Genomic DNA, 26,476 nt, shown 5'->3' on the forward strand with positions numbered 1-26,476 from the left:
CTGTGGAATTCATTGCCACGGAGTGCAGTGGAAGCTGGGACGCTAAATGTCTTCAAGGCCGAGATTGATAGATTCTTGTTGTCTAGAGGAATTAAGGGCTACAGGGAGAATGCTGGTAAGTGGAGCTGAAATGCGCATCAGCCATGATTGAATGGCGGAGTGGACTCGATGGGCCGAATGGCCTTACTTCCACTCCTATGTCTTATGGTCTTATGGTCTTATGAAGTAAACACATTGATTAAGACTTTTGCTCCAGTCCTTCAGGTTCCCACACACTCTCATCCCACGTACTTCGCACATAGGGGACTTCTACTGCCTTCCAAAAATATACAAAGCCAACACACCAGGACGTCCCATCATATCAGGCAATGGAACTCTGTGTGCGAATGTTCCTTGCTATGTTGAAGGCATCTTGATACCCATTGTAGAGGGGACCCCCCAGGTTCTGTCACAATGCTACAGATTTCTTACAGAAACTCAGCACCCACGGACCAGTCGAACCAGGAACATTCCTCATTACAATTGATGTTTTAGCACTCTATGTTAGCATCCCCCACAATGACGGCATTGCGGCAACAGCCTCAGTACTGAATACCAACAACTGCCAATCTCCAAGCACCATCCCACAACTCATTCGCTTCATCCTTGACCACAACATTTTCACCCTTGACAACCAGTTCTTCATCCAGACACTCGGAACAGCCATGGGGACCAAATTTGTACCCCAATATGCCAAGATTTTTATGCACAAGTTCGAACAAGACTTCTTTGCTGCACAGGGCCTCCAACCAACACTATACGCCAGATGTAGTGACAACATTTTCTTCCTCTGGACCCATGGCGAGGAGTCACTGAAACAACTACACAGTGATATCAATGAGTTTAATCCCACCATCAGACTTACCATGGACTATTCTTTAGTACCTGTCTCATTCTCGAGCGCATGCATCTCCATCAAGGATGGCACCTCAGTACCTCACTCTATTGCAAACCCCCAGATAGCCTCACAACGCTACACTTCTCTAGTTTCCACCCTAAACATATTAAATCAGCCATCCCCTATGGAGAGTGGAACACACTGCCTGGAACAGTAATAGACTTGCCAACTTTAAGGGCATTGACTTTCGATGGGGTGTTACTCATGTCCCCCTACACATTAACAGCACAGAGTTGGAACGAGTGGAGAGTGTCAAGCTCCTGGGAGTGGTCATCCAAAACAAGCTTTCTTGGACTTTTCTTGTGGACGCACTGGTTACAAAGGCCCAACAACGTATCTTCTTCCTCAGGCAGCTGAGGAAATTTGGCATGATGGCAAATACCCATGCCAACTTTTATAGGTACGTCATTGAGAGCATTCTGTCTGAATGTATCACTACCTGGTATGGCAACTGTACCATTCAAGATCGGAGTCAGTTACAGAGAGTGGGAACTCGGCCCGGACAATCCCAAAGGCCAACCTCCCATCTGTAGAATCCACCTACTTGGCCCACTGTCAAGGAAAGGCTGCCAGCATTCTCAAAGATCCATCCCACCCTGGCAATGTTTTTCTACAACCTCTACCATCAGGGAGAAGGTACAGAAGCCTGAACACACACACCAGCCAGTTTTGTAACGGTTTCTACCCCACTGTTGTTAGAATATGGAATGGACTCACGAACTCTTAACATTTGGCTGTACCTGTGTGTTTTTGCTTTTGCCGCTGTTTACCTATTATTTACTATCTGTGCTACGCAACTCTGTGATCTGCACGATTAAGCTTTTCACTGTGCCTCGATGCGCGTGACAATAAATTCAATTTAATTCAATTCATTTAAATGATCATTGGATAAATGATCAATGGATGAAAACGGAATAGTGTAGATTAGATTGGTTTCACAGGTCAGCACAACATCAAGGGATGAAGGGTTGGTACTACGCTGTACTGTTCTACATTCTAATATTCTAGTATGCAATGTAGGTTACAGTTTGAGGACAACAGTTAGCCACCCCTGTGCTGAAGACAGCGTTTCTGTCTTTCGATGCTGAAAGTTGGTCACTGTCAAAAAGGATACCAGACAGCAGAATTTCAGTTAACTTGCAAAGTCAACAACTTAAGTCAATTGTTCAATTACCAGCATCAACCAGTTGGCATCACTCAGTGTAACGGCTGCAAAATTTCCAACAGTATTTTAACTTCTATCTCTATTTCTGATTCCTAGTCTCTGTGTATTTGTGTTGTGTAATTACTTTTTGTTGCATTTAATCACTAATAAACTCACTCTTCCTTTGATTCAAGAAAAGCTAATTAAATCACAAATTCATTTAATCTGGAAATAAGGTATCCACAAGGGAACAATACTTTTTAATTAACCTTGTTACAACCAGCCACCTACATGATTAAAGAAGGGGAACTACTTCACCGTTTCTCAGCTGGGACTATGACAATTTCGGGTGGCCCATTAATAACAACAAGGAATTGGGAACCTCGTCCACGGACTGCTCATAACATAGGCCACTCTCCTTTTACCGTGGTATACTTGGCGAGAACAGGAGTGGGAAATCTGAGTCAAAGTTTATGTAGACTATATCATTATGTATATAATATAAGATAACCTACAAGTATAGTAACCTATTGATCAAGTTTTAATATTAGGCCAAAGAGGAGATAGCTTTTGAAGACAATCTGAAAGAACTGTCAGAACTGGGGAGGAAAGGAGTTTTAAAAAAAATATTCATTCAGGTTCTGATGGTGTTGCTAGCTGGACCCATTTCCCTATTTGTCCTAGAGAAGGTGATAGTGCTTTCTTGAACAACTACAGTCCATTTGTTGTCTATTGGGATGCTGTACTGCCAATTACAGGGTAGTTTAAAAAGTGGGAAAGATGCCTGTTTGGCCATGTGATGGAACTGGAGCTTTTGCCATAGTTTCAAGCTACAACATACAAGGAAATGTACGAGGCTACAGCAACTCTCACTCCTTGGTGTGAATTGTAATAGACCAGCAGTGTTCTTTCTGTATTATTTAAGTGGTACAGATGTAATTTGTGGCACTTGATGATGGATGTAAACACCAGGAGTAGATCAAACAATGTGATTAGCCGAACTGAACAAACTAGCTATCTGTCCTGGCTTTACCCAGCAGGCTCACCTTCCCAAACAGGTTTTACGTTCACTTCATGGTTATGAAACAGACAACTCAGGAACTGCCATGACCTTCCCCTGCTATTTCATAAACATTGAATTGTGCCAATGTCAAATCTCAGGACAGCTGGTTCTCTACTCTCCCAAATTAGAGCCTCACTGGGCAGGCGTGTTCGACTGCAATTGACACTATATTAGGAGTGAGGAGAGGTGCACTGCAGATCTTAATGGGAGAGGACCGTAATGAGTGTAAAACACAGGCAAACTCCAAAGGAATGAGACATTGATTGCCCACAACAAACTGGGCTGAATTTATTAGTGACTTGCTCCTTTTATAATCTCAGGACATTTCAAAGCTCTTCACAGTTGAGTAAGTACTTTTGATGTGTTGTCACTGTTACAGGGGATGCCACAGATAATGTGCACAAAGCAAGCTATTCGAACCAGCCATGTGATATTGACCACATATTCTCCTTTTAGTGATCTTAATTAAGTGACAAATATTGGACTTCAAAAAAACTCTACGGCTTCTTAACAACAAAGTGCCATTTGAGTGGGCTATTGGTTTGTCATCTCAGTTTAAAGACAGTGCAGTAATCCCTCAGAGTGCTAGCCTGTGACCTTACAAATAGTAGTAAATATTCAAAGACATATTTGGTATAATGCAAGTACCCCTAAAAGGCAAAGATTGTACTCATGAAACAAAGTCAACCGATGATGTAAGGAACAGTGCCAAGATAAATAAATAAAGTGGCTTTTAAAAATAAAAGCAGATCCTCTGCACTGGGAGATCTGTAAAGCACAATGAAACATACAAAGAGTGTAAAGATTGGCCTCACAGAGTACAATGGAAGATGTGGAAAATACAAGCATGAGCAGCTAGGGACCTGTACCCCACTGTGCGCACCCTCAGCACTGTCACGGACCCATACACTGTGAGAGTCAGCACCTTCAGGAGAGGAGGAGACCTGTACTCCAATGTGAGTCAGTAATTTCAGAAGAGATTAATTGGAGAGCTGCTTTGAATTTGGAGAGGACTCCTGCTGCTTCATGTCCGTGCTGCTCAAAGACTAGAATAGGAGATGGATCTGCATTTTTTCTGAGTTAAATTGCCAAGCCCTATCCTGGAATGAATGGGTGCTGGGCTCTGAGTGAACGTGTCAGATTCCGAGGTGAGCATTGTCAGCTTGTTCAAGATCAGCCTCAGGCACCTGGGTTGAAGTAGTGTTTCAGCTCAGCCCCAAACTAAGCAGTGCTTAACCTAAAAGTTGACACAGAAATTATTTTATACTCTAATCAGTGAGAATTAATCGCAGCATCGAGTCGATCCATTTGTATTACTGTAACAAGAAGATAAAAGGAAATAAATGAGATAGAACTCGAACCTTATCAAGCAGTTGCTATATAATTGCCAGGTTGTAATGCAGAACAGTAGTGTAAAAAGAGAGAGAAGCCAGGGTTTTTCTTTTCCCCATGAAACAAAGATAAGAAAAGGTTGTGGGTTGTCTTGGCTTTTACTGACACAGTGTGAAAGTTTGTTTAATTTAATATGTAAATGAAGTTGTCTCTGGACAGGGGCCAAGTAAGTAGATCATTTACAGACACAATAGTGCCAAACCAAAGAGAAATCAATTCAGATATTTTCAGTGGGTGGAGCCTGCCTTGCTGGGCTGGTGTTGGCGCGTCAGTACTTCTCTCCACTCAGCACAGTCTTGCAGTGGGGCAGGAGCTCAGTGCTCAGAGCTTCAGTCCTGTCGGCAATCAGGAGTGGGATTTCAAAGCAATTCCGCTTTTAAAAAGTTAATGCATTGTATTTGTTATTTTATTTCTGGGCCGTTGATAAAAGTTTTCTCACGTCAGGTCCTGCTCCCCCCCATGAACAGGGAACGGGAAGGATGCTGTCTGCAGGTCCTGCACCAACATCACAGCAAGAGGAAAGGGCTGATATCGACAATGTGAAGTGTGTGTTGCAAGGTAAGTGAATCCAGTGAAGGTGACCAGCAGGGTGGGGAGGTATAATTTTGTCTCAGGTGTTGACGCATCAGGAATATGATGGACATGAATTAACCAGCTGCTTCCTGGTTCCTGTTTGAGCACACTCAAATTGCATTGCCTTTAACCTGTTGAGCAGTTCCAGCCATTCACACTCACAGACCACTCTTCTATATCCATGCCTTTGTCATTGAGGGTGGAGGACAGTGGGTAGGAAAGGAAAATGGTGGAGTAGAGTATGAGGAGAAGAGACAGGAAGGGGCTGGTAGCTGAGGAAAGTAGGGAATGTGGAGAACGAGGGTAGAGAGAGAGGGAGGCAAAACCTGCTGATTCAACCCTCCCCACCCACTTTACGTGGAGGAATTTCTGGTTGTGAAGAAAAACTTTCAAAGTTATTATGGTGAATCTGGCGATTTTATGAAAAATTGTGGTGATGAAGCAAATGAGATGTGTAAAAGTTGGGAACCCCAAGCAGAAAGCAGACAGGAGTGAAGGAGCTGCCTGTTTTATTCCTTCCTTTCTCCAAACAAATCCTGAAGATGTGATAAAATAAGCTGCACTTTTTTGCATCCTCTGTTTTGGAGCTGTTTCTTTGGTTTTTTTAAATGCAACCAGCTCTAATTTGCATATTTTTTTGTTTCTACTTGTGCATTATCACGCCATCATTTATTGTCTGTCCCTAATTGCCCAGAGGGCAAAAGTGAGGACTGCATATGCTGGAGATTAGAGTTGAGAGTGTGGTGCTGGAAAAGCACAGCAGATCGGGGTCCTGATGAAGGGCTTTTGCCCCAAACGTCAATTTTCCTGCTCCTTGGATGCTGCGTGACCTGCTGTGCTTTTCCAGCACCACACCCTCAACCCTAATTGCCCAGAGGCCAATTAAGAATCAACCCTATTGCTGTGAGTCTGGAGTCACAGTGTGGGTCAGACCAAGTAAGGATGGCAGATTTACTTCCCTAAGGGGCATTTGTAAACCAGATGAGTTTTTATGGCAATCAACATTTGTTACATGGCTATCATTAGACTAGCTTTTAATTCCAGATTTTTATCGAATTCAAGTTCCACTATTTGCCATGGCAGGATTCAAACCATGGAGCCTGGGGTTCTGACTGCTAGTGCTATGACATTACCACCACACCAGTGTCTCCCCACAGATGGAGGTGGAACAGTTTCCTACCCACTGCCGCATAAGGAGACCGTGAGGTGGAAACAAAGCACAGGCCACTTGCTTACAGTTCTGGATTGCAATGCAACACCAGGTTGTGGTCCAACAGGTTTATTTGGAAGCACTAGCTTTCAAGGTGCTGCCTCTTCACCATCTGATGAAGGAGCAGTCCTCCGAAAGCGAGTGCTTCCAAATAAACCTGTTTGACTATGACCTGGTGTTGTGTGATTTTTAACTTTGTCCACCCCAGTCCCACACTGACATCTCCAAATCAGGATTGCAACACCTAATTGTGGGACACACCACCCGCAGCAAGAAAAATATATGTTTAGATCTTTTGATTAGGTTTGGATTTATTCTCATATATATAAAAATAGAGTGACAAGAGTTTTTCACATGTTACACGCAGTGTCGCTAAGCTCTGAATATGATGCAAGATTTTACTGCAGCAGAGTTCATCTTTCCTTCTTCACCATGTTCCTCCTCCCCTGCTCCTCCAGTCACTGGTTGACATTGGCTGGGGTTTCTGTAATGGGCTCCTGGGTCTCTGTAATGGGCTCTGGGTCTCAGTTATGTGCCTCCACAATCGCAACAGCTGTGTCCAAGCTGGAGCCATGGATCCGGGGATGCACACATTCCCTGCCTCCTGTTCCCCATCCACTGCTCCTCCTGACACTGCAGCCACCAGGATCGTCACTGTCCCTTCCGCTGATGCTTCCGCTCCCACTCCTACTGGCACCCAGGCCTAGTTGCGGACCTGGAGCCTTGGCTCAGCCTGCAAGTCTGGGCTGGGGGAGTCAGCCCGGAACCTGCTCCTCAGTTGTAGGTAGACCCGGGATGGAGTGGGGGTGTGTCTGGTTCTACTGGTGTTGCTGCTGCTGCCACCAGAAGCCTCCTCCTCCACCTGCTACTCTCCAGGCTTGAAAGAGAAAAGAAAATGAGCAACAGTAAAACAGAGAAAAGAAAATGAGAAAAGGAGCAGATGAGCCGTGGGCTCAGCTCTGCTACTCCACCGCCATCTTGTGCTGAGTGAGCATGCCTGAGACGGTGGGGGAGACACAGATGTTATACTTGATCTTTGAGCCTCCTGAGACAGGAAGGAGAAAGCAGTGTTCACATTTCTGTAATTGTCTACCTAGGAATACCCCAGAGCCTATGAGTACTTTTAAAACAATGTCATGATTTAACGCAGTATTTATACTCATTCTCCTAGTTGGTCCTACACTCCTCAGTGGGGAACTTGCAGGGGCTGGTGTTCCCACGTATCTGCTGCCCTTGTCCTTCTAGATATTATTGATTACTGTAGGGTGTGGATTTGTATGGTGCCACTAAAGGAGCCTTGGTGAGTGGTTGCACTGAACCTTGTAGATGATACACACTGCGGCTGCAGATGAGTTGTGTAAAGAGTGAAAATTGAAGGTAGTGGATAGCGTGCCAGTGAAACAGGCTCCTTTGACCTGGATGGTGTTAAGTTTCTTGAGTATTATTGGAACTGTACTCATCCAAGCAAGTTTGTAGTATTCCATCACACTCCTGACTTTTGCCCTGTGGACAGGCTTTGGGGAGTCAGAAGGTTGATTACACACCACAATAAAAAACTACGGATGCTGGAGATCTGAAACAAAACAGAAATTGCTGGAGAAACTCAGCAGGTCTGGCAGCATATGTGGACAGAAAGCAGAGTTAATGCTTGAGTCTGGTGACTCTTCATCAGAACAAAGTTAAAAATCACACAACACCAGGTTATAGTCCAACAGGTTTAATTGGAAGCACACTGGCTTTCGGAGCGACGCTCCTTCACCAGGTGATTGTCACTATCTGATCACAATCACCTGATGAAGGAGCGTCGCTCCGAAAGCCAGTGTGCTTCCAATTAAACCTGTTGGACTATAACCTGGTGTTGTGTGATTTTTAACTTTTTTCACCCCAGTCCAACACCGGCATCTCCAAATCATGACTTCATCAGATCAGTTTGCATACTGCAGGATTCCCAGTTTCTGAGCCATTCTTGTAGCCAAATTCTTTACATAGCTAGTACAGTTAAAGTTTGGTTATCTGCTGTTGTGGTTCACTTTTAAATCTTTTTTGGTAACCGTCCTGTGAAGTGTCTTGGGCTCTTTTATTACAATAAAGCTGTACAAATGCAACCAGATAACATCCCTGGCACAGTGCTCAGAGATGCTCTGATGTGCTGGCAGATGTTCTCATGGACACCTTCAACATCTCCCTGAGCTGCACCATAGTTCCTGCATGCTTCAAGGCTGCTACCATTGTACCTGTGCCAAAGAAGTCTTCAGCATCCTGTCTCAACGATTCCTGCAGCGTTGCGCTAACACACATCATGAAGTGTTTCGAGAGGCTCATGATGAGGCATATTAAGACCCTCCTGCCCACCTTACTGGACACTCTATAGTTCCAATATCGTCCCAACCGTGCAAAAAATGATGTCATTTCCATCACCCTCCATCTGGCCCTCACCCACCTGGAGAAGAAGGACATCTACATCACATTACTGTTCATAGACTTCAGTTCTGCATTTAACACTATAGTTCCTCAGCACCTGATTGGAAAGCTGAGTCTGCTAGACTTAAATACCTCCCTCTGTACCTGGATCCTGGGCTTGCTGACTGGGAGACCCTCGGTCAGTCCAGATTGGGAACAGCATCTCCAACACCATCACACTGAGCACGGGGCTCCCCCAAGGCTCTGTGCTCAGTCCGCTGCTGTTCACCCTGCTGACACACAACTGTGCAGGGATGTACAGCTTGAATTATATCATCAAGATCGCTGATGACATGACTGTAGTGGGTCACATCAGCAGGAATGAGGAGTCAGCATACAGACAGAAGGTGCAGTGGCTCACAGACTGGTGCAGAGCCAACAACCTGTCTCTGAACGTGGACAAAACAAAAGAGATGGTTGTTGACTTCAGGAGGGCAAAGAGCAACCACATTCTACTGGACATTGACGGCCCCCCTGTGGAGATTGTGAACAGCACTAAATGTCTTGCCATCCACATGGCAGAGAATCTCACCTGATTCCTCAACACCAGCTCCATAGCCAAGAGAGCCCAGCAGTATCTCTACTTTCTGTGCAGGCTGAGGAAAGCCCACCTCCCACACACCATCCTCACTACATTCTACAGAGGGTTCATTAAGAGTACCCTGAGCTGCAGCATCACTGCCTGGTTTGGGAATTGCACCGTCTCAGATTGTAAGACCTTACAACGGATAGTGAGGACAGCTGAGAGGATCGTCAGGGCCTCTCTTCCCTCCATTACAGACCTTACACCATATGCTGCATCTGGAAGGCTAAGAACACACCCCCTCACTCAAACTCTTCTCCCTCTTGCCATCTGGCAGAAGATACCAGAGCATTTGGTCTCTCACGGCCAGACTGTGCAACAGTTTCTTCCCCCAAGCCATTAGGCTCCTTAATACTGTAAGATTGGACTCTGTTCCATCTGAAATTCTTTGCACGACTTCGAATTGCTGCTAGAACCATGTCTATTATTTATCATTCTTTTATTACAATGTAATTTGTGTGTTTTGCACTTATTATGCACTTTATGCTGCCCTTTAGGAACATAGAACATTACAGCGCAGTACAGGCCCTTCGGCCCTCGATGTTGCACCGACCTGTCATACCAATCTGAAGCCCATCTAACCTACACTATTCCATGTATGTCCATATTTTTGTCCAATGAAAACTTAAATGTACTTAAAGTTGGCGAATCTACTACTGTTGGCAGGCAAAACATTCCATACCTTTACTACTCTCTGAGTAAAGAAACTACTTCTGACATCTTTCCTATATCTATCACCCCTCAATTTAAAGCTATGCCCCCTCGTGCTCGCCGTCACCATACTTGGAAAAAAGCTCTCCCTGATGGGGGAAACCAAAGGGCCGTTACAGCCAGAATTGAAACCTTTTTTGAACCCAGAGAGACCAGCTCACAGTATGTTATTATGGGGAGCAAGAATGATCGGACTGAGCAAATGTTGCCACCAGGTACTGACTGAACTCCACCAGGGCCAGCTAGGGGTCTCCAAAATGAAGATGTTGGTGAGAAGTTATGTCTAGTGGCCAGGCTTGGATGCAGACATAGCCATGTTGGTGGGGCAGTGCCCAGTATGCCAACAAGGTCAAAAATTACCACTGGCAGTTCCCTCACATCTGTAGGAATGGTTGCATGTTGATTATGCAGATCCTTTCATCAGTTTACGGTTCTTGGTCATTGTAGATGTCCACTCAAAGTGGTTGACTGTGCAGAGAGTCCATTCATTAAACACAGGTTTGATAATAGAAAAACTGTTCCATACCATCCATTGTCCAATGGCCCAGCAGAAAAAGCAGTCCAAAAAGCCTAAAGCCTCACTAGATACCAGTTCTTATTTGATTATAGGACCACTTCACATGCAACTTCCAGGATTGCTCCAGCAGAGTTGCTAATGTGTAGAAGATTCCGCACCAGGTTAAGTCTGATCTTCCCGGACCTGGGTGGGTAGAGGGTGAAATGACATCAGGAATGTTGATGCCAGACACAAGACTCCGTAAGTGAGAGAGATAGTTTAATACAAGGGACACATTTGGTGTAAGAATCACGGAAATATGGGTAAGAGACAAGGTCGATGCAAGGTCAGGAACAGTGACATAAAGTTTGGGTAGTCACGACAGTCCTGAACAACATTTGGACCATATGAAAGCCGTGAATTCGCTAACGTTGCATTACCAAAACATGCCCCGTTCCTTGGACATTCAAAAAGGCTGCTGGAAACTGTTCACCCTCTCCCTCAAGTGTTATTGAGAACTCAGAATCAGAGGTGGACATGATAGATTTAGTCACCTTGATGCTTTTGCCACCAGAAGAAGAGAGCGAAGTTCTACCAAGGTGCTCGAGGTGAGCTCTCATGCATTACATGCCACCTGTATTGGACCTGAGTCAGAGGAGCCTTACCCAGTGCTAAAATGACCCAAGAGACTTTCCAAGATCAAGGACCGGCCTATGTCCTCAGACTCAGAGGGGGAGCGATGTTGTGGCTGTAACAAGGTCAGCCATCTGGACATCACAGACTATGAGTTCCCTGATTGGGCCTTATAATCTGGTCCAATCAGGGAGCCCTGGCTGACAGATAAAAAGACAGGTGTCAGAGATTCCGACGCTCTGATATTGACTCTGGATCTGGCAGTACTAAAGTCAAGGACTGTTCATGTGTAAATAAAGGCTGACCTGATGATGAGCTACCAGCCTCTGTGGAGTTATTTCAGGAAGGGTCTGAGACCTCCACACAGACTAGGGCAGTTGGGAGGTGGATGATTTCCCACACACCTCACCACCAATACTTCAGACTGCAGGCTGAGCAACAAAGCCCTGTGTCATCGCTCAGAGAAAGGTGAACAGGCAAAGGATAGGCAGCTAATAAGGTAAAAATAGCTCATCAGCACAGGAGGGAAGTAACAAAGCAGGTTTGCTTAAAGTAACAAAGATTTCATTGACATTACAGTCAGTGTAATTGAACCTGTTCCTGCTACCAACAATTACACTGGGTTATTAGCTACAGCCAGGCGCTGAAGGGTGGTTTAGGGAGGAGGTGTTAGTTTAGTGTCACACAAGCTGTCGCGGAGTTTGTGATGGTTGTACACCCCTCCCACTGGATTCCTACTCATTGTCTGATTCCAAAGTACAAAAACTACATCCCTCATTCATCCAGTGCCAGCCTGTGGATCCCTAAGAGATAGTCAGGATAGATTCCAGAGCTAGGAGAGGGAGGGAAGGAACGTTGAGATTGTGGAGGCATAGAGGAGGCGATGGATGAGGTGAGGGATAAATGGGGGGAAAATGGCAAGTGTTACAAGGGAATTTGGGGGATGTTGAGGGAGGGGCAGAATTTAGGAATCATGCCTCAGTTTTGAAATTAATTAAAAATTTCATATTGTGTGCATTGTTTGTTAATATAAACAACAAGCAGACCTGTGTTAGTTGGAGTCATAAGGACATTCTGTATAGCACACCACAGCAAATCTGCACTGACCCACGCCCACTAATCCCACTTTTCCAGTCCTTGACCCGCAGCCTTGAATGTTGTAACATTTCAAGTGCTCATCCACTTAGTTTTTTTAAAGGTTGTGTAGTTTCCTGCCTCTGCTACCCGCCCAGGCACAGCATTCCAGATTCCTACCACTCTCCAGGTGAAAAAGCATTTTTCAAAAGAATCTTATGGTGGATAACTTTTAACATGGCTTCTTGACATTGAAGAGCATATATTGATTAAGGGAAGGGGAACTTCCATAGATTTCAATGGAATGTATCATAGAGTCATTGAGACATTCAGCATGGAAACAGACCCATTGGCCTAACAAGTCCATGCCAACATGTTCACAAACCAAACTAGCCCCACTTGACTGTGTTTGGTCCCTTCACTCCTTTCCTATTCATTTACTTATCCAAATGTCTTTTAAATGTTGTAACATTTTAAATGTTGGAAACAGGTATCCACCACTTCCTCTGACAGTTCATTCCACATACAAACCACTCTCTGTGTAAAACAAGTTGCCCCCCCATGTCGTTTTTGAAATCTTTCTCCCCTCACCTTAAACATATGCCCCCTAGTTTTGAACTCCCCCTTGTCATTCATCTTACCTATGTCCCTCATCATGTTATAAACCTGTGTAAGGTCACACCTCAACCTCCTACACTCCAGTGAAAACATCCTGGCCTATCCAGCCTATCTTTATACCTCCATCCCTCATTCCCTGCAGTACCTTTATAAATCTTTTCTGAATCCATTCCAATTTAATAATATTCTTCCTATCGCAGGTGACCAGAACTGTGCACACTATTCCAGAAGAGGCCTCACCAACTATGTGCTAAATGCCTTCTTAACCACGCTGAGGCAAATTTCAAAGAATTTTGTACCTGAACCCCTAGATCTCACTGTTCAACCACATTACCCAGGGCCTTGCCATTAATTGTATAGCTCCTGACTTTATTGTTTCAGTTTATCTTTACAAGAGGGAGACTGACAAATGACAGAGAAAAGGAGTGCTGTATGGGTTAAACTGAGATCCAGATTTTAGAGATCAAAGTTCAGTTTCTAACGCACCCTATAATATATGTGGCCTGTAAAGACAAGGAAGAGAAGCAGCCTCACCTCTTTTTGGGCTGGCGCGTTTATTCTGTTGCCAATGGTTACAAAAGTAAATACAGTGGAGGGAAATACACACGGGCTGGTTGGGATGGAAAATCTTTGGCATGCAGCAATGAGACTCCTTCTCACTGACACAGGCTCCACTCACTGACAGCTCCAGGATTTATTCAACCCCTTGTTCTGCTACATGAAATTTCAAACTCCTGCTTTGTTTTGTTTTATTTTATTGAAACAATACAAAATACAGTTGACATTAAACAAAGCAGCAGTTCACAAAAAAACCCTTTACATACAGGGGAAAGGGCAGCAAAGCCAAACCCCAAACCCACCCTTCAACCAGTTTTCAGGGAGATGAGGACAAACCTCAAATCCCACTTCCATTTATCACAAAGATAACAGTAACAAACACAGGCAAGACAGTGCAATCAAATCAGAAAGTACATGGAGCACAGACCCAATATAGCTATAAAAGATGCCTGACACCCATCTGCGCCACTTACTGATCAGACCATCCTTGGCTAGCCTTCCTGCAGGACAGTCATCCAGTCTCTGGCCGCCCTGCGTACTGACTGACCCTCCCCTGGCCTGCTTTCCTCCAGGCTGGTCATCCCCCACCCAGTTTCCAGTCGCCCTGTGTACTGACCATACCACCCCAGGCCGTTTTCCTATGTGTTAGTTGTTGGCCTTCCAGTCTCCGGCTGCCCTGTGTACTGACCGACCCTCCCCAGCCCACTTTCCTCTGGGACAGACATCAACCACTGGTTCCCGGTCACCCGCGTACTAACCAAACCACCCCCAACCTGCTTACTATTGCTTTGTATTCTGCAGGACAGGACAGCATGATACCGAAAGATGGCATAAATTTCTGCCTGCCTTTCCTGACATGGGGTTGTCCCTGATCACTTTACAGCAATTTGCAGCCAAGTCCTTTTGAAGTTTTGTTGCTGTTTAAATATAGGACACAGGCTGCCTCATCAAACACTCCTCGGACAGGTACAACACAGGGTTAAATTCAGAATAAAGCAACCTGTACTCTTTTAAACTGAAAGTGAAGTATTCTCTCCACTGCCCCTCTCACACACCCAGAGCACGTACAACATGAGGTTAGATATATAGTAATTGCTCTCTTCCAGTACGCTCTCCTTGGTTCGGAAGGGATGTTTTATCAAATGGTCTGTGTTCCTTCTCGTTCCTTTATGTTCTCATTTGTTACTCTTGGGCAGGGCTTCTGTCTACTTTGTTTATCTTAGTGTCATAGAATCATAGAGTCCTACAGCACAGAGCAAGGCCCTTTGGCCCAAACTGGTCTATACCGACCAAAATGTCCATCCATGCTCACCCCGTTTCCCTGCACTTGGCCCATATCCTTCTAAACCTTTCCTATCTACGTATTTGTCCAAATGCCTTTTAATTGCTATTAATGCACCCACCCCAACCACTTCTGCTGGCAGCTCATTCCATATGCGTACCACCCTCTGTGTAAAAAAGTTGCCCCTCAGGGTCACTTTTATTCTTTCCCCTCTAACCTTGAACTGATGCCTCTAGTCCTCGATTCCCTAATCCTGTGGAAAAAACTGAGTGCATTCACCCTGTCCATGCCTGTCATGATCGTATACACCTCTATAATGGCCCCCTCAGTTTCCTACTCTCTAAAGAGCCATGTCCTAGCTTGTCTAACCTCAGACCCTTGAGTCCTTGTAAATTTCCTCTGCATTCTTTCCAGTTTAATAATTCGCTTCTTATAGCAAGGTGACCAAAACTGAACACAATATTCCCAAGTGCAGCCTCACCAACGTCCTCTATAACTGCAACATAACTTCCCAACTTCTGTATTCAGTGCCCTGAATGATGAAGACCAGTGTGCCAAAGCCTTCTTCACTGTGGCTTCACTTTCAGAGCCTGTGAACCTGAACTCCAAAGTCATAGAGTCATAGAAATGTACAGCACAGAAACAGACCCTTTGGTCCAACTTGTCCATGCTGACCAGATATCCCAACCCAATCTAGTCCCACCTGCCAGCACCTGGCCCATATCCCTCCAAACCCTTCCTATTCATATACTCATCCAGATGCCTTTTAAATGTTGTAATTGTACCAGCCTCCACCACTTTCTCTGGCAGCTCATTCCATACACGTACCACCTTTTGCATGAAAAAGTTGCCCTTTAGGTCTCTTTTATATCTTTCCCCTCTCACCCTAAACCTATGCCTTCTAGTTCTGGACTTCCCCAATGCCCCTCATAATTTTATAAACCTCTGTAAGGTCACTCCTCAGCCTCCAACACTGCAGGATAAACAGCCCTAGCCTCTTCAACCTTTCCCTATAATTCCAACCCTGGCAACATCCTTGTAAATCTTTTCTGAACCCTTTCAGGTTTCGCAACATCTTTCTGATCCCTCTGTTCCTCTACGCTCCTCAAGGCCCTACCATTCACCATGAACTACTACCTTGATTTGACTTTCCAAAATGCAAGACCTCACACTTATCTATATTAAGCTCCACCCACCATTTCTCAGCCCAATTCCCCAACTGACCAAGATCCTGCTGCAATTCCTGATAACCTTCCTCACTGGCCACAATACCGCCTATTTTAGTGTCATCTGCAAACTTGCTAATCATGCTTAGTACATTCTCATCCAAATCACTGATATAGATATCAAACAGTAATGGGCCCAGCACTGATCCCTCAGGCACTCCACTAGTTACAGGCCTCCAGTCCGACAAGCATCCTCCCTCTATTACTCTCTGCTTCCTACCATCAAGCTAATGTGTATCCAGTTTGCCAGCTCCCCATGGATTCCATGCAACCTAACCTTCCAGAGCAGCTACAATATGGAACCTTAGTAAAGGCCTTACAGAAATCCATGTAGACTACATTTACCGCCCTGCCCTTGTCAACCTACTGGTCACATCATCAAAGAACTCCAACAATTTGTGAGGCATGAGCTCCCATGCACAAAGCCATGCTGACTACTCCTAATCAAACCCTATCTTTCCAAAAGCATGAATATCTTATCCCTCAGAATCTTCTCAAATAACTTGCCTATCACAGATGTTTGGCTTACTGGTCTGTAGTTCCCAGGATTTTCTTTGCAGCCCATCTTGATTAAGGGCGCAACATTCACTATCCTCCAGTCTTCCGGGACTTTATCCATAGCTAATAATGATGCAAAAATATCAGCCAGGCCACCCACAATTTCTTCTCTAGCGTCTTGCAGTTTTTCTTGGGTATATCTGGTCAGGACCAGGAGATTTATCCACTTACATACATTCTAATATATCCAATACCTCTTCCACCATGATATGGTCTGTCCCCAAGATATGACCACTAACTTCTCCAAGTTGCCAAGTCTTCATGTCTTTCTCCATGATAAACTCAGAGGAGAAATATTCATTGAGGACCTGGCCCATCTCCTGCAGTTTTACACATACATCTCCTCTTTGATGCCTGAGGAGTCCTATTCTCTCTCTAGTTACTCTTTTTCCTCTAGTATACTTAATCAACCTCTTTGGATTCATCCTAGTCTTCTCAGCCAAGGCTAGCTCGTGCCTCCTTTTCACCTTCCTGATTACTTTTTCAGGAAGCTCCTATACCCCCTCTATTATCTCTTGTCATCCAGGGTTCCCTATTCCTGTCAACCTTGCCCATCACCCTCACAGGAACATATAGACCTTGAACTCTCACTATCTCACTTTTAAAGGCCTCCCACTTGCCAGAGGTCCCTTTACCTGCAAACAAACTACTCCCATCATCCCCTGGAAGGTCCTGTCTAATTCTATCAAAATTCACCTTGTTCCAAATTAGAAAATTGAACCTGTGGACCAGTTTTGTCTCTCTACATAACTATTTTAAAATAAATAAAATTGTGGTCCCTGGTCCTAAAGTGCTCCTGCACGGTCACCTCAGTCACCTGTCCTGCCCTATTTCCCAAGAATAGGTTGGATTTCTGCCCCTTCTTGAGTAGGATCTTATATATACTGTTTAACGAAACTTTCCTGAACTTTCCTGAATCTTCATTGATAAAGAATGGGAGACAGGGAACGTGGGTGAAATAGGAAGACATCACATCTGTGATACTAGTGTGGAGATAACCATTTGTATTTACATAGTACCTTTAATACCGGAAATGCGTTCTGAAAAAGAGTCACATCAGAGTCAAAATGTTAACTGTTTTACTCTCCTGGCCTGCTGACTGTCTCTAGCAATTTCTGTGTTAGTTGTTAATGAATAAGGTCAGCTCGGGTTTTGACAAAAACATTCTGATTGACCAACTTTATGGAATCTATTGAGGAAATAACAGTGAATGTAGATAATGGTAATAGATATAATTTAACTGGATTTTCAACAGGCTTTCGATAAGGTGCCCCATAATAGACTTGATGAATTATTCAGAGAATGCGGAGTCAGATGAAATGGTAAAATGAAATATTAGCTGGCTTCAAGGCAGAGGAAAGAATAGAATCCCCTTAGTCCAAGAACTCCCCACCTACATTCGGGACACTACCCACGTCCTCCACCTCCTCCATGATTTTCGCTTCGCCGGTCCCCAACGCCTTATCTTCACCATGGACATCCAGTCCCTGTACACCTCCATCCCCCATCACGAAGGACTCAAAGCCCTCCGCTTCTTCCTTTCCCGCCAAACCAACCAGTACCCTTCCACTGACACCCTCCTTCGACTGACTGAACTGGTCCTCACCCTGAACAACTTCTCTTTCCAATCCTCCCACTTCCTCCAAACCAAAGGAGTAGCCATGGGCACCCGCACGGGCCCCAGCTATGCCTGCCTCTTCGTAGGATATGTGGAACAGTCCATCTTCCGCAGCTACACTGGCACCACCCCCCACCTTTTCCTCCACTACATCAATGACTGTATCGGCGCTGCCTCGTGCTCCCACAAGGAGGTTGAACAGTTCATCCACTTTACCAACACCTTCCACCCCGACCTCAAATTCACCTGGACCATCTCAGACTCCTCCCTCCCCTTCCTAGACCTCTCCATTTCTATCTCGGGCGATCGATTCAACACGGACATTTACTATAAACCAACCGACTCCCACAGCTACCTAGACTATACCTCCTCCCACCCTGCCCCCTGTAAAAACGCCATCCCATATTCACAATTCCTTTGTCTTCGCTGCATCTGCTCCAAGGAGGACCAGTTCCAATACTGTACAACCCAGATGGCCTCCTTCTTCAAAGACCGCAATTTCCCCCCAGACGTAATCGACGATGCCCTCCACCGCATCTCCTCCACTTCCCGCTCCTCCGCCCTTGAGCCCCGCCCCTCCAATCGCCACTAGGACAGAACCCCATTGGTCCTCACCTACCACTCCACCAACCTCCATATACATCGTCTCATCCTTCGTCATTTCCGCCACCTCCAAACGGACCCCACCATCAGGGATATATTTCCCTCCCCTCCCCTGTCAGCATTCCGAAAAGACCGTTCCCTCTGTGACTCCCTCGTCAGGTCCACACCCCCCACCAACCCAACCTCCACTCCCGGCACCTTCCCCTGCAACCGCAAGAAATGCAAAACTTGCACCCACACCTCCCCCCTTACTTCCCTCCAAGGCCCCAAGGGATCCTTCCATATCCACCACAAATTCACCTGCACCTTCACACACATCATTTATTGCATCCGCTGCACCCAATGTGGCCTCCTCTATATTGGGGAGACAGGCCGCCTACTTGCGGAACGTTTCAGAGAACACCTCTGGGACACCCGGACCAACCAACCCAACCACCCCATGGCTCAACACTTCAACTCCCCTTCCTACTCCACCAAGGACATGCAGGTCCTTGGACTCCTCCATCGCCAGATCATAGCAACATGACGGCTGGAGGAAGAGTGCCTCATCTTCGGCCTAGGAACCCTCCAACCACAAGGGATGAACTCAGATTTCTCCAGTTTCCTCATTTCCCCTCCCCCCAACCTTGTCTCAGTCCCAATCCTCGAACTCACCTTCCTAACCTGCAATCTTCTTCCTGACTTCTACGCCCACACCCCCACCCCGGCCTATCACCCTCACCTTGACCTCCTTCCACCTATCGCATTCCCAATGCCCCTCCCCCAAGTCCCTCCTCCCTACCTTTTATCTTAGCCTGCTGGACACACTTTCCTCATTCCTGAAGAAGGGCTCATGCCTGAAATGTCGATTCTCCTGCTCCTTGGATGTGCCTGACATGCTGTGCTTTTCCAGCAACACATTTTCAGCTCTGATCTCCAGCATCTGCAGTCCTCACTTTCTCCTCAAAGAATAGAATGGCAGAGGTGGAAAGAATCAGTGCTACAACCACGGTTGTTCACAAATTCTGAGAGGTTTTGACAGAGTAGACACCGAGGAAATAGTTCTTTTCCTGGAGAAGAGAATAATTAGGGACTGACAGTATGAGATAGTTACCAAAAATCCCAAGTGGGAATTCAGAAGAAACTTAGGAGTGGTGAAACTATGGAACCCGCTCCCCCTAGGAGTTTTACTTAATTAACTCATGAGATGTGGGCATCACTGGCTGGATCAGGTTTTACTTCCCATCCTCAATTGCCCCTGGCGAAGGTGGGAGTGAGCTGCATTCTTGAACCACTGCAGTTCACCTGCTGCAAGGAGACCCACAATGTCCTTGGGGAGGGAGTCCAGTGTTCGAAGGAATTAGAATAATGCATTTATCAAAAACGTAAACAGGCATTTAAGGCGGAAGAGAATCAATAGGTTGATTGATGAAATATGAGGACAGTAGGTGCTAGTGTTGACCATTACCCGTTTCTGTGGTGTATATCTGTGTTTTCTTTAACTGACATAACTCAGTGACATGTATTGTCCTACATTTTCCCAGGATATCTAAATGATGAAAGAGTGACCATACTATTCCACCCTGAAGCATTGAATTTGGTTTGAAATTTGCTAATTTGCAATTTAGTGATTTGCATGGCTATGGGGGAAAGGCAGGGCAGTGGGATTAAATGATTTGGTCCTGTAGGGAGCCCGCACAGAGATGATGAGCTGAAAGTTGTTTCTTGTGCCATAAGAACATAAGAAATAATAGCATAAGTAGGCCATCTGATCCACTGAGCCTGCTCTGCCATTCAATAAAATCATGGCTGATCTTCTCATGGCCTCAGCTCCACTTATCCACCCGCTTCCCTAACTCTAAATTCCTTTACTGTTCAAAAATCTTTGTCTTAAAAATATTAATCGAGGTAGCTTCAATTGCTTCACTGGGCTGTGAATTCCACAGATTCACAACCCTTTGGGAGAAGAAGTTACCCTCCTGTGTTGTCCTCATTCATAGTTATGGGAAAAAAAACAGCTAAATAGCTGTTGTTGTCAGTCCTTGCTCCAATTGTGATGTCCCCCCACCCTCTCACGCCCTTTGTAACTATCTGGTTGCATGAATTGCTCAATAGCTTGAAGTACCCGTCAGACGGGTTACCATTTACAGGCCAGTTCTAGTTGGGATGTTACTGTGTCACATGCCTAGCAATCTTCCTTTGCAGGACAAGTAAAGAGTAAGTAACTCCATCCCAAAGCTGAGGATCACTGCCTGATGCCTGTGAGCTTTCCTCTGTCAAAATCTGTTTTGTAGAACATGCCGATTGTGTTAATCACTGGGTGTGAGGAGGAGATCAAAACAGCTGCATCTAGGTTGGCTCCAAATTCAGCTCAAATTCCACCTGCTGATGATGACAGCTATTTTTACATTGACCTTTCCCATCACATTGTTTTTTTTATAACTGGGTCTGAACTTGGTGAAACTCCTACAGCTACCTGGACCACACCTCCTCCCACCCTGCCTCTTGTAAAAATGCTATTCCTTATTCTCAATTCCTCTGCACTTGCTCCCAGGAGGACCAATTCCATCACAGAACAGCCCAGATGGCTTCCTTCTTCAGAGACTGCAATTTCCCATCCCATGTGGTTGGCGATGCCCTCTAGCACATCTTCTTCACTTCCTGCACCTCTCCCCTTGAACCCCACCCCTCCAATCACAACAAGGACAGAACACCCAATCCTCATCTTCCACCCCCACCAACCTTCAGATACACTGCACTATGCTCTGCCATTTCCACCACAAGTAAACATACCCCACCACCAAAGATATACTTCCCTCCCCAACCCTACCTGCATTTAGGAGAGGCCATTCCCTCTGTGACTCCCTTGTCAGATCCATCAACCCCCACTAACCCACCCTCCATTCTTGACACCTTCCCCTGCCACCGCAGGAAGTGCAGAACCTGCGCCCACACCTCCCTCCTTACCTCCATCCAAGGCCCTAAAGGCTCTTTCCACATCCGACAGAAACAAGTACTTTCACACACATCATCTTCAGCATCTGTTGCACCTGATGTGGTCTCCTCTACATTGGCGAGACAGGACGCTAACTTGTGGATAATTTCAGAGAACATCTCTGGGACACCAGCACCAACCAACCCAATCCCCCGTGGCTGAACACTTTAACTCCCCCTCCCACTCACCAACGACATGCAGGTCCTGGGTATCCTCCATCGCCAAGTCCTAACCATCCGACGCCTGGAGGAAGAACGCCTCATCTTCCACCTTGGGACCCTGCAACCACATGGGATCAATGTAAATTTCACCAGTTTCCCCATTTCCCCTCCCCCCACCTAGCCCAGTCCCAGCCTCCCAACTTGGCGCCACCCTCTACAACGGTCCTACCTGTCCATCTTCCTTCCCACCTATCTGCTCTAGCCTCCTCTCCAACTTATCACTTTCACCCCCACTTTTATCTACCAATTACATTCCCAGCTACCTTCCCCCAAGCCTCAACCCCCTCCCATTTATCTCTCAGCCCCCTTGGCCATAAGCCTCATTCCTGATGAAGGGCTTATGCTTGAGGGGCTAAGTGGCCACTCCTTGATGCTGGGGATCAAGAAAGTGGAGCCAAATGGCTTCTTGCTGTTAGTAAGTAACAGATTGAAGGGGCAGAGTGACCTCCTCCTGTTCCTGTGCAGCATGTTAAAGGGGCTGAATGGCTCCCCTTGTTATCATGACATAGCCCTAGTGAATATCTGATCTATTAGGTTCAGCCTTGGATATCATGAAGTAAATTAAGACACAGCAAGAGGTCATTCGATCCATCAAATCCATTTTGGCACCTCACAGAACAATCCAGTCAGTCCCATTCCTCTGTTCATAGAAACATTCAAAATAGGTGCAGGAGTAGGTCATTTGGCTCCAAGCCTGCATCACCATTCTATATGATCATGGCTAATCATGCAATCTCAGTATCCCATTCCTGCTCTCTCTCCATACCCCTTGGCCCCTTTAGCCCCAAGGGCCATGTCCAGCTCCCTCTTGAATATATCTAATTAACTGGACCCAACAGCTTCCTGTGGGAGAGAGTCTAGAGGTTCACAACTCTCTAAGTGAAACCCTGGTTCTGGACTTCCCCAACATCAGGAACATTGCTTCTGCATTTAGCCTGTCTAGTTCCATCAGACCTTTTTGTATTTCCAGGAGATCCCCTGATTATTCTAAATTCCAGTGAGTGTAAGCCCAGATGATCCAGTCTTTCTTGATATCTCACTCCTGCCATCCCAGGGATCAGTAGGTGACCATTTGCTGGACTCCGTCAGTAGCAAGGATGTCTTTCCTTAGACTAGGAGACCAAAACTGCACACAATTCTTAAGGTGTGGCCTCACCAAGAGCCCTGTATAACTGCAGCAAGACTGCTCCTATACTCCGGCTTTGAAGGGGAACATGCAATTAGCTTTCCTCACTGCCAGCTATACCTGCATGCCAGCCTTTCCTGCTCCTCGGATGCTGCCTGACCTGCTGTGCTTTTCCAGTACCACTCTAATCTAGACTGCCAGCCTTCAGTGACTGTTCCACTATGGCTCCCATGCTCCATCCCCATAGCTCTGTTAACTTATTTCATTTAGATGTCCATGCAATTTCCTTTTGAAAGCAGTGTTGGGATCCATTGTGATTGTGATCTGCCACTATGTTGTACATGCAGCTGAGTCGAGTCTGCACTGTGTTACATTTGCTCCCACCGTTCTCTTTACATTCAGGGAGCTACAGGATTTGCTCAGTCTAGTGTGATGGAGGAAAACTACTTCCTGATGTAACTGGAAAGTGTGTCTTTTATTGAGCAAGTAATGTATTGCATGTCAGCAATGAAGGTACATGCGATATTGATAAGGCACGGCGGTTCAGTAGTTAGCATGTGGAGTTTGCATGTTCTCTCTGTGAATGCATGGGTTTCCTTCTGGTGCTCCATAGTCCAAAGGTATTCAGGTTAGGTGGATTGGTCTTACTAAATTGCCTATAGTGAACAGGAATGCCTAGGTTAGGTTAGATTAGCCATGGGAAATGCAGGGTTACAGGAATAGGGTTGGGAGGGAGAGGTGGGTCTGGGAGGGATGTTCTTTGGAGAGTCAGTGTGGACTTGTTGGGCCAAATGGTCTGCTTCCACACTGTAGGGAATTCAATTCCATAAAAAAATGATGGGCATTGTTCCAGTGATAGGCATTGTTCCAGTGATAGGCATTGTTCCAGTGGTAGGAACTGTTCCAGTGACTACAAGGTAGGAATTGTTCCAGTGATAGGCATTGTTCCAGTGATAGGTATTGTTCCAGTGATAGGAATTGTTCCAGTGATAGAAGTTGTTCTAGTGATGGGCGTTGTTCCAGTGATTGGCATTGTTGCAGTGACCATCATTGTTCCAGTGATAGGAATTGTTCCAGTGATAGGCATTGTTCCAGTGATAGGCATTGTTCCAGTGATAGGAACTGTTCCAGTGACTACAAGGTAGGAATTGTTCCAGTGATAGGCATTGTTCCAGTGATAGGTATTGTTCCAGTGATAGGAATTGTTCCAGTGATAGGAATTGTTCTAGCGATGAGCGTTGTTCCAGTGACTGGCATTATTACAGTGATAGGCATTGTTCCAGAGATGGGTTTTTTTCTAGTGATAGGTACTGTTGCAGCGATAGGAATTGTTCCAGTGATAGGAATTGTTCCAGTGACTACAAGGTAGGAATTGTTCCAGTGATAGGCATTGTTCAAGTGATAGGGATTGTTCCAGTGATAGGAATTGTTCCAGTGATAGGCATTGTTCCAGAGATACGAATTGTTCCAGAGATAGGAATTGTTCCAGTGATAGGCATTGTTCCAGAGATATGAATTGTTCCAGAGATAGGAATTGTTCCAGTGATAGGAATTGTTCCAGTGATAGGCATTGTTCCAGAGATACGAATTGTTCCAGAGATACGAATTGTTCCAGAGATAGGAATTGTTCCAGTGATAGGCATTGTTCCAGAGATACAAATTGTTCCAGAGATAGGAATTGTTCCAGTGATAGGGATTGTTCCAGTGATAGGCATTGTTGCAGTGATAGGCATTTTTCCAGAGATAGGAATTGTTCCAGTGATAGGGATTGTTCAAGTGATAGGCATTGTTGCAGTGATAGGCATTTTTCCAGGGATAGGAATTGTCCCAGTGATAGGCATTTTTCCAGAGATAGGAATTGTCCCAGTGATAGGAATTGTTCCAGTGATAGGCATTTTTCCAGGGATAGGAATTGTCCCAGTGATAGGAATTGTTCCAGTGATAGGGATTGTTCAAGTGATAGGGATTGTTCCAGTGATAGGCATTTTTCCAGAGATAGGAATTGTCCCAGTGATAGGAATTGTTCCAGTGATAGGGATTGTTCAAGTGATAGGGATTTTTCCAGTGATAGGAATTGTTCCAGTGATAGGGATTGTTCCAGTGATAGGCATTGTTCAAGTGATAGGGATTGTTCCAGAGATAGGAATTGTTCCAGTGATAGGCATTTTTCCAGAGATAGGAATTGTCCCAGTGATAGGAATTGTTCCAGTGATAGGGATTGTTCAAGTGATAGGGATTGTTCCAGTGATAGGAATTGTCCCAGTGATAGGGATTGTTCCAGTGATAGGAATTGTTCCAGTGATAGGCATTGTTCCAGAGATACGAATTGTTCCAGAGATAGGAATTGTTCCGGTGATAGGCATTGTTCCAGTGATAGGGATTGTTCCAGTGATAGGCCTTGTTGCAGTGATAGGCATTGTTCCAGTGATAGGCATTGTTCCAGAGATAGGAATTGTTCCAGAGATAGGAATTGTTCCAGTGATAGGTATTGTTCCAGAGATAGGAATTGTTCCAGAGATAGGAATTGTCCCAGTGATAGGAATTGTTCCAGTGATTGGGATTGTTCCAGTGATAGGCATTTTTCCAGAGATAGGAATTGTCCCAGTGATAGGAATTGTTCCAGTGATAGGCATTGTTTCAGAGATAGGAATTGTTCCAGTGATAGGAATTGTTCCAGTGATAGGCATTGTTTCAGAGATAGGAATTGTTCCAGTGGTAGGCATTGTTCCAGTGCTGGGAATTGTTTCAGTGCTGGGAATTGTTCCAGTGACTACAAGGTAGACATTGTTCCAGAGATAGGTTTTGTTGCAGTGTTAGGAATTGTTCCAGTGATAGGAATTGTTCCAGTGATGACAAGGTAGACATTGTTCCAGAGATAGATATTGTTCCAGTGATAGGTATTGTTCCAGACATATAAATTGTTCCAGAGATGGGCGTTGTTGCAGTAATAGGCATTGTTCCAGTGACAGGAATTGTTCCAGTGACAGGAATTGTTCCAGTAATAGGCATTGTTGCAGTGATCGGCATTGTTGCAATGACTACAAGGTTGACACTGTTCCAGTGATAGGCATTAGAACATAGAACATAGAACATAGAACAATACAGCACAGATGTTGTGCTGAACATTTATCCTAGCTTAAGCACCCATCCATGCACCTATCCAATTGCCGCTTAAAGGTCACCAATGATTCTGACTCTGCCACTCCCACAGGCAGCGCATTCCATGCCCCCACCACTCTCTGGGTAAAGAACCTACCCCTGACATCTCCCCTATACCTTCCACCCTTCACCTTAAATTTATGTCCCCTTGTAACACTCTGTTGTACCCGGGGAAAAAGTTTCTGACTGTCTACTCTATCTATCCCTCTGATCTTCTTATAAACCTCTATCAAGTCACCCCTCATCCTTCGCTGTTC

General features: G+C 45.4%; 1 protein-coding gene across 6 annotated transcripts in view; it reads left to right on the forward strand.

The window, feature by feature from the left end:
• Nucleotides 1-4,253: 4,253 nt before the first annotated feature.
• The window catches only part of LOC140476049 (uncharacterized), a 452,737-nt gene continuing 430,514 nt past the window's right edge, over nt 4,254-26,476 (forward strand). For 5 of the 6 annotated variants that reach the window (XM_072568006.1, XM_072568005.1, XM_072568004.1 and 2 more), the window contains exon 1: nt 4,832-5,094. In XM_072568006.1, coding sequence (XP_072424107.1) covers nt 5,016-5,094 — 79 coding nt within the window. In that variant the 5' untranslated portion in view covers nt 4,832-5,015. Of the gene's footprint in view, nt 4,293-4,831; nt 5,095-26,476 lie in introns of those variants that run through there. The other variant, XM_072568002.1, reaches the window with a different exon arrangement.

The sequence above is a fragment of the Chiloscyllium punctatum genome, chromosome 4, assembly GCF_047496795.1.
Source record: "Chiloscyllium punctatum isolate Juve2018m chromosome 4, sChiPun1.3, whole genome shotgun sequence".
Lineage (NCBI taxonomy): Eukaryota > Metazoa > Chordata > Chondrichthyes > Orectolobiformes > Hemiscylliidae > Chiloscyllium > Chiloscyllium punctatum.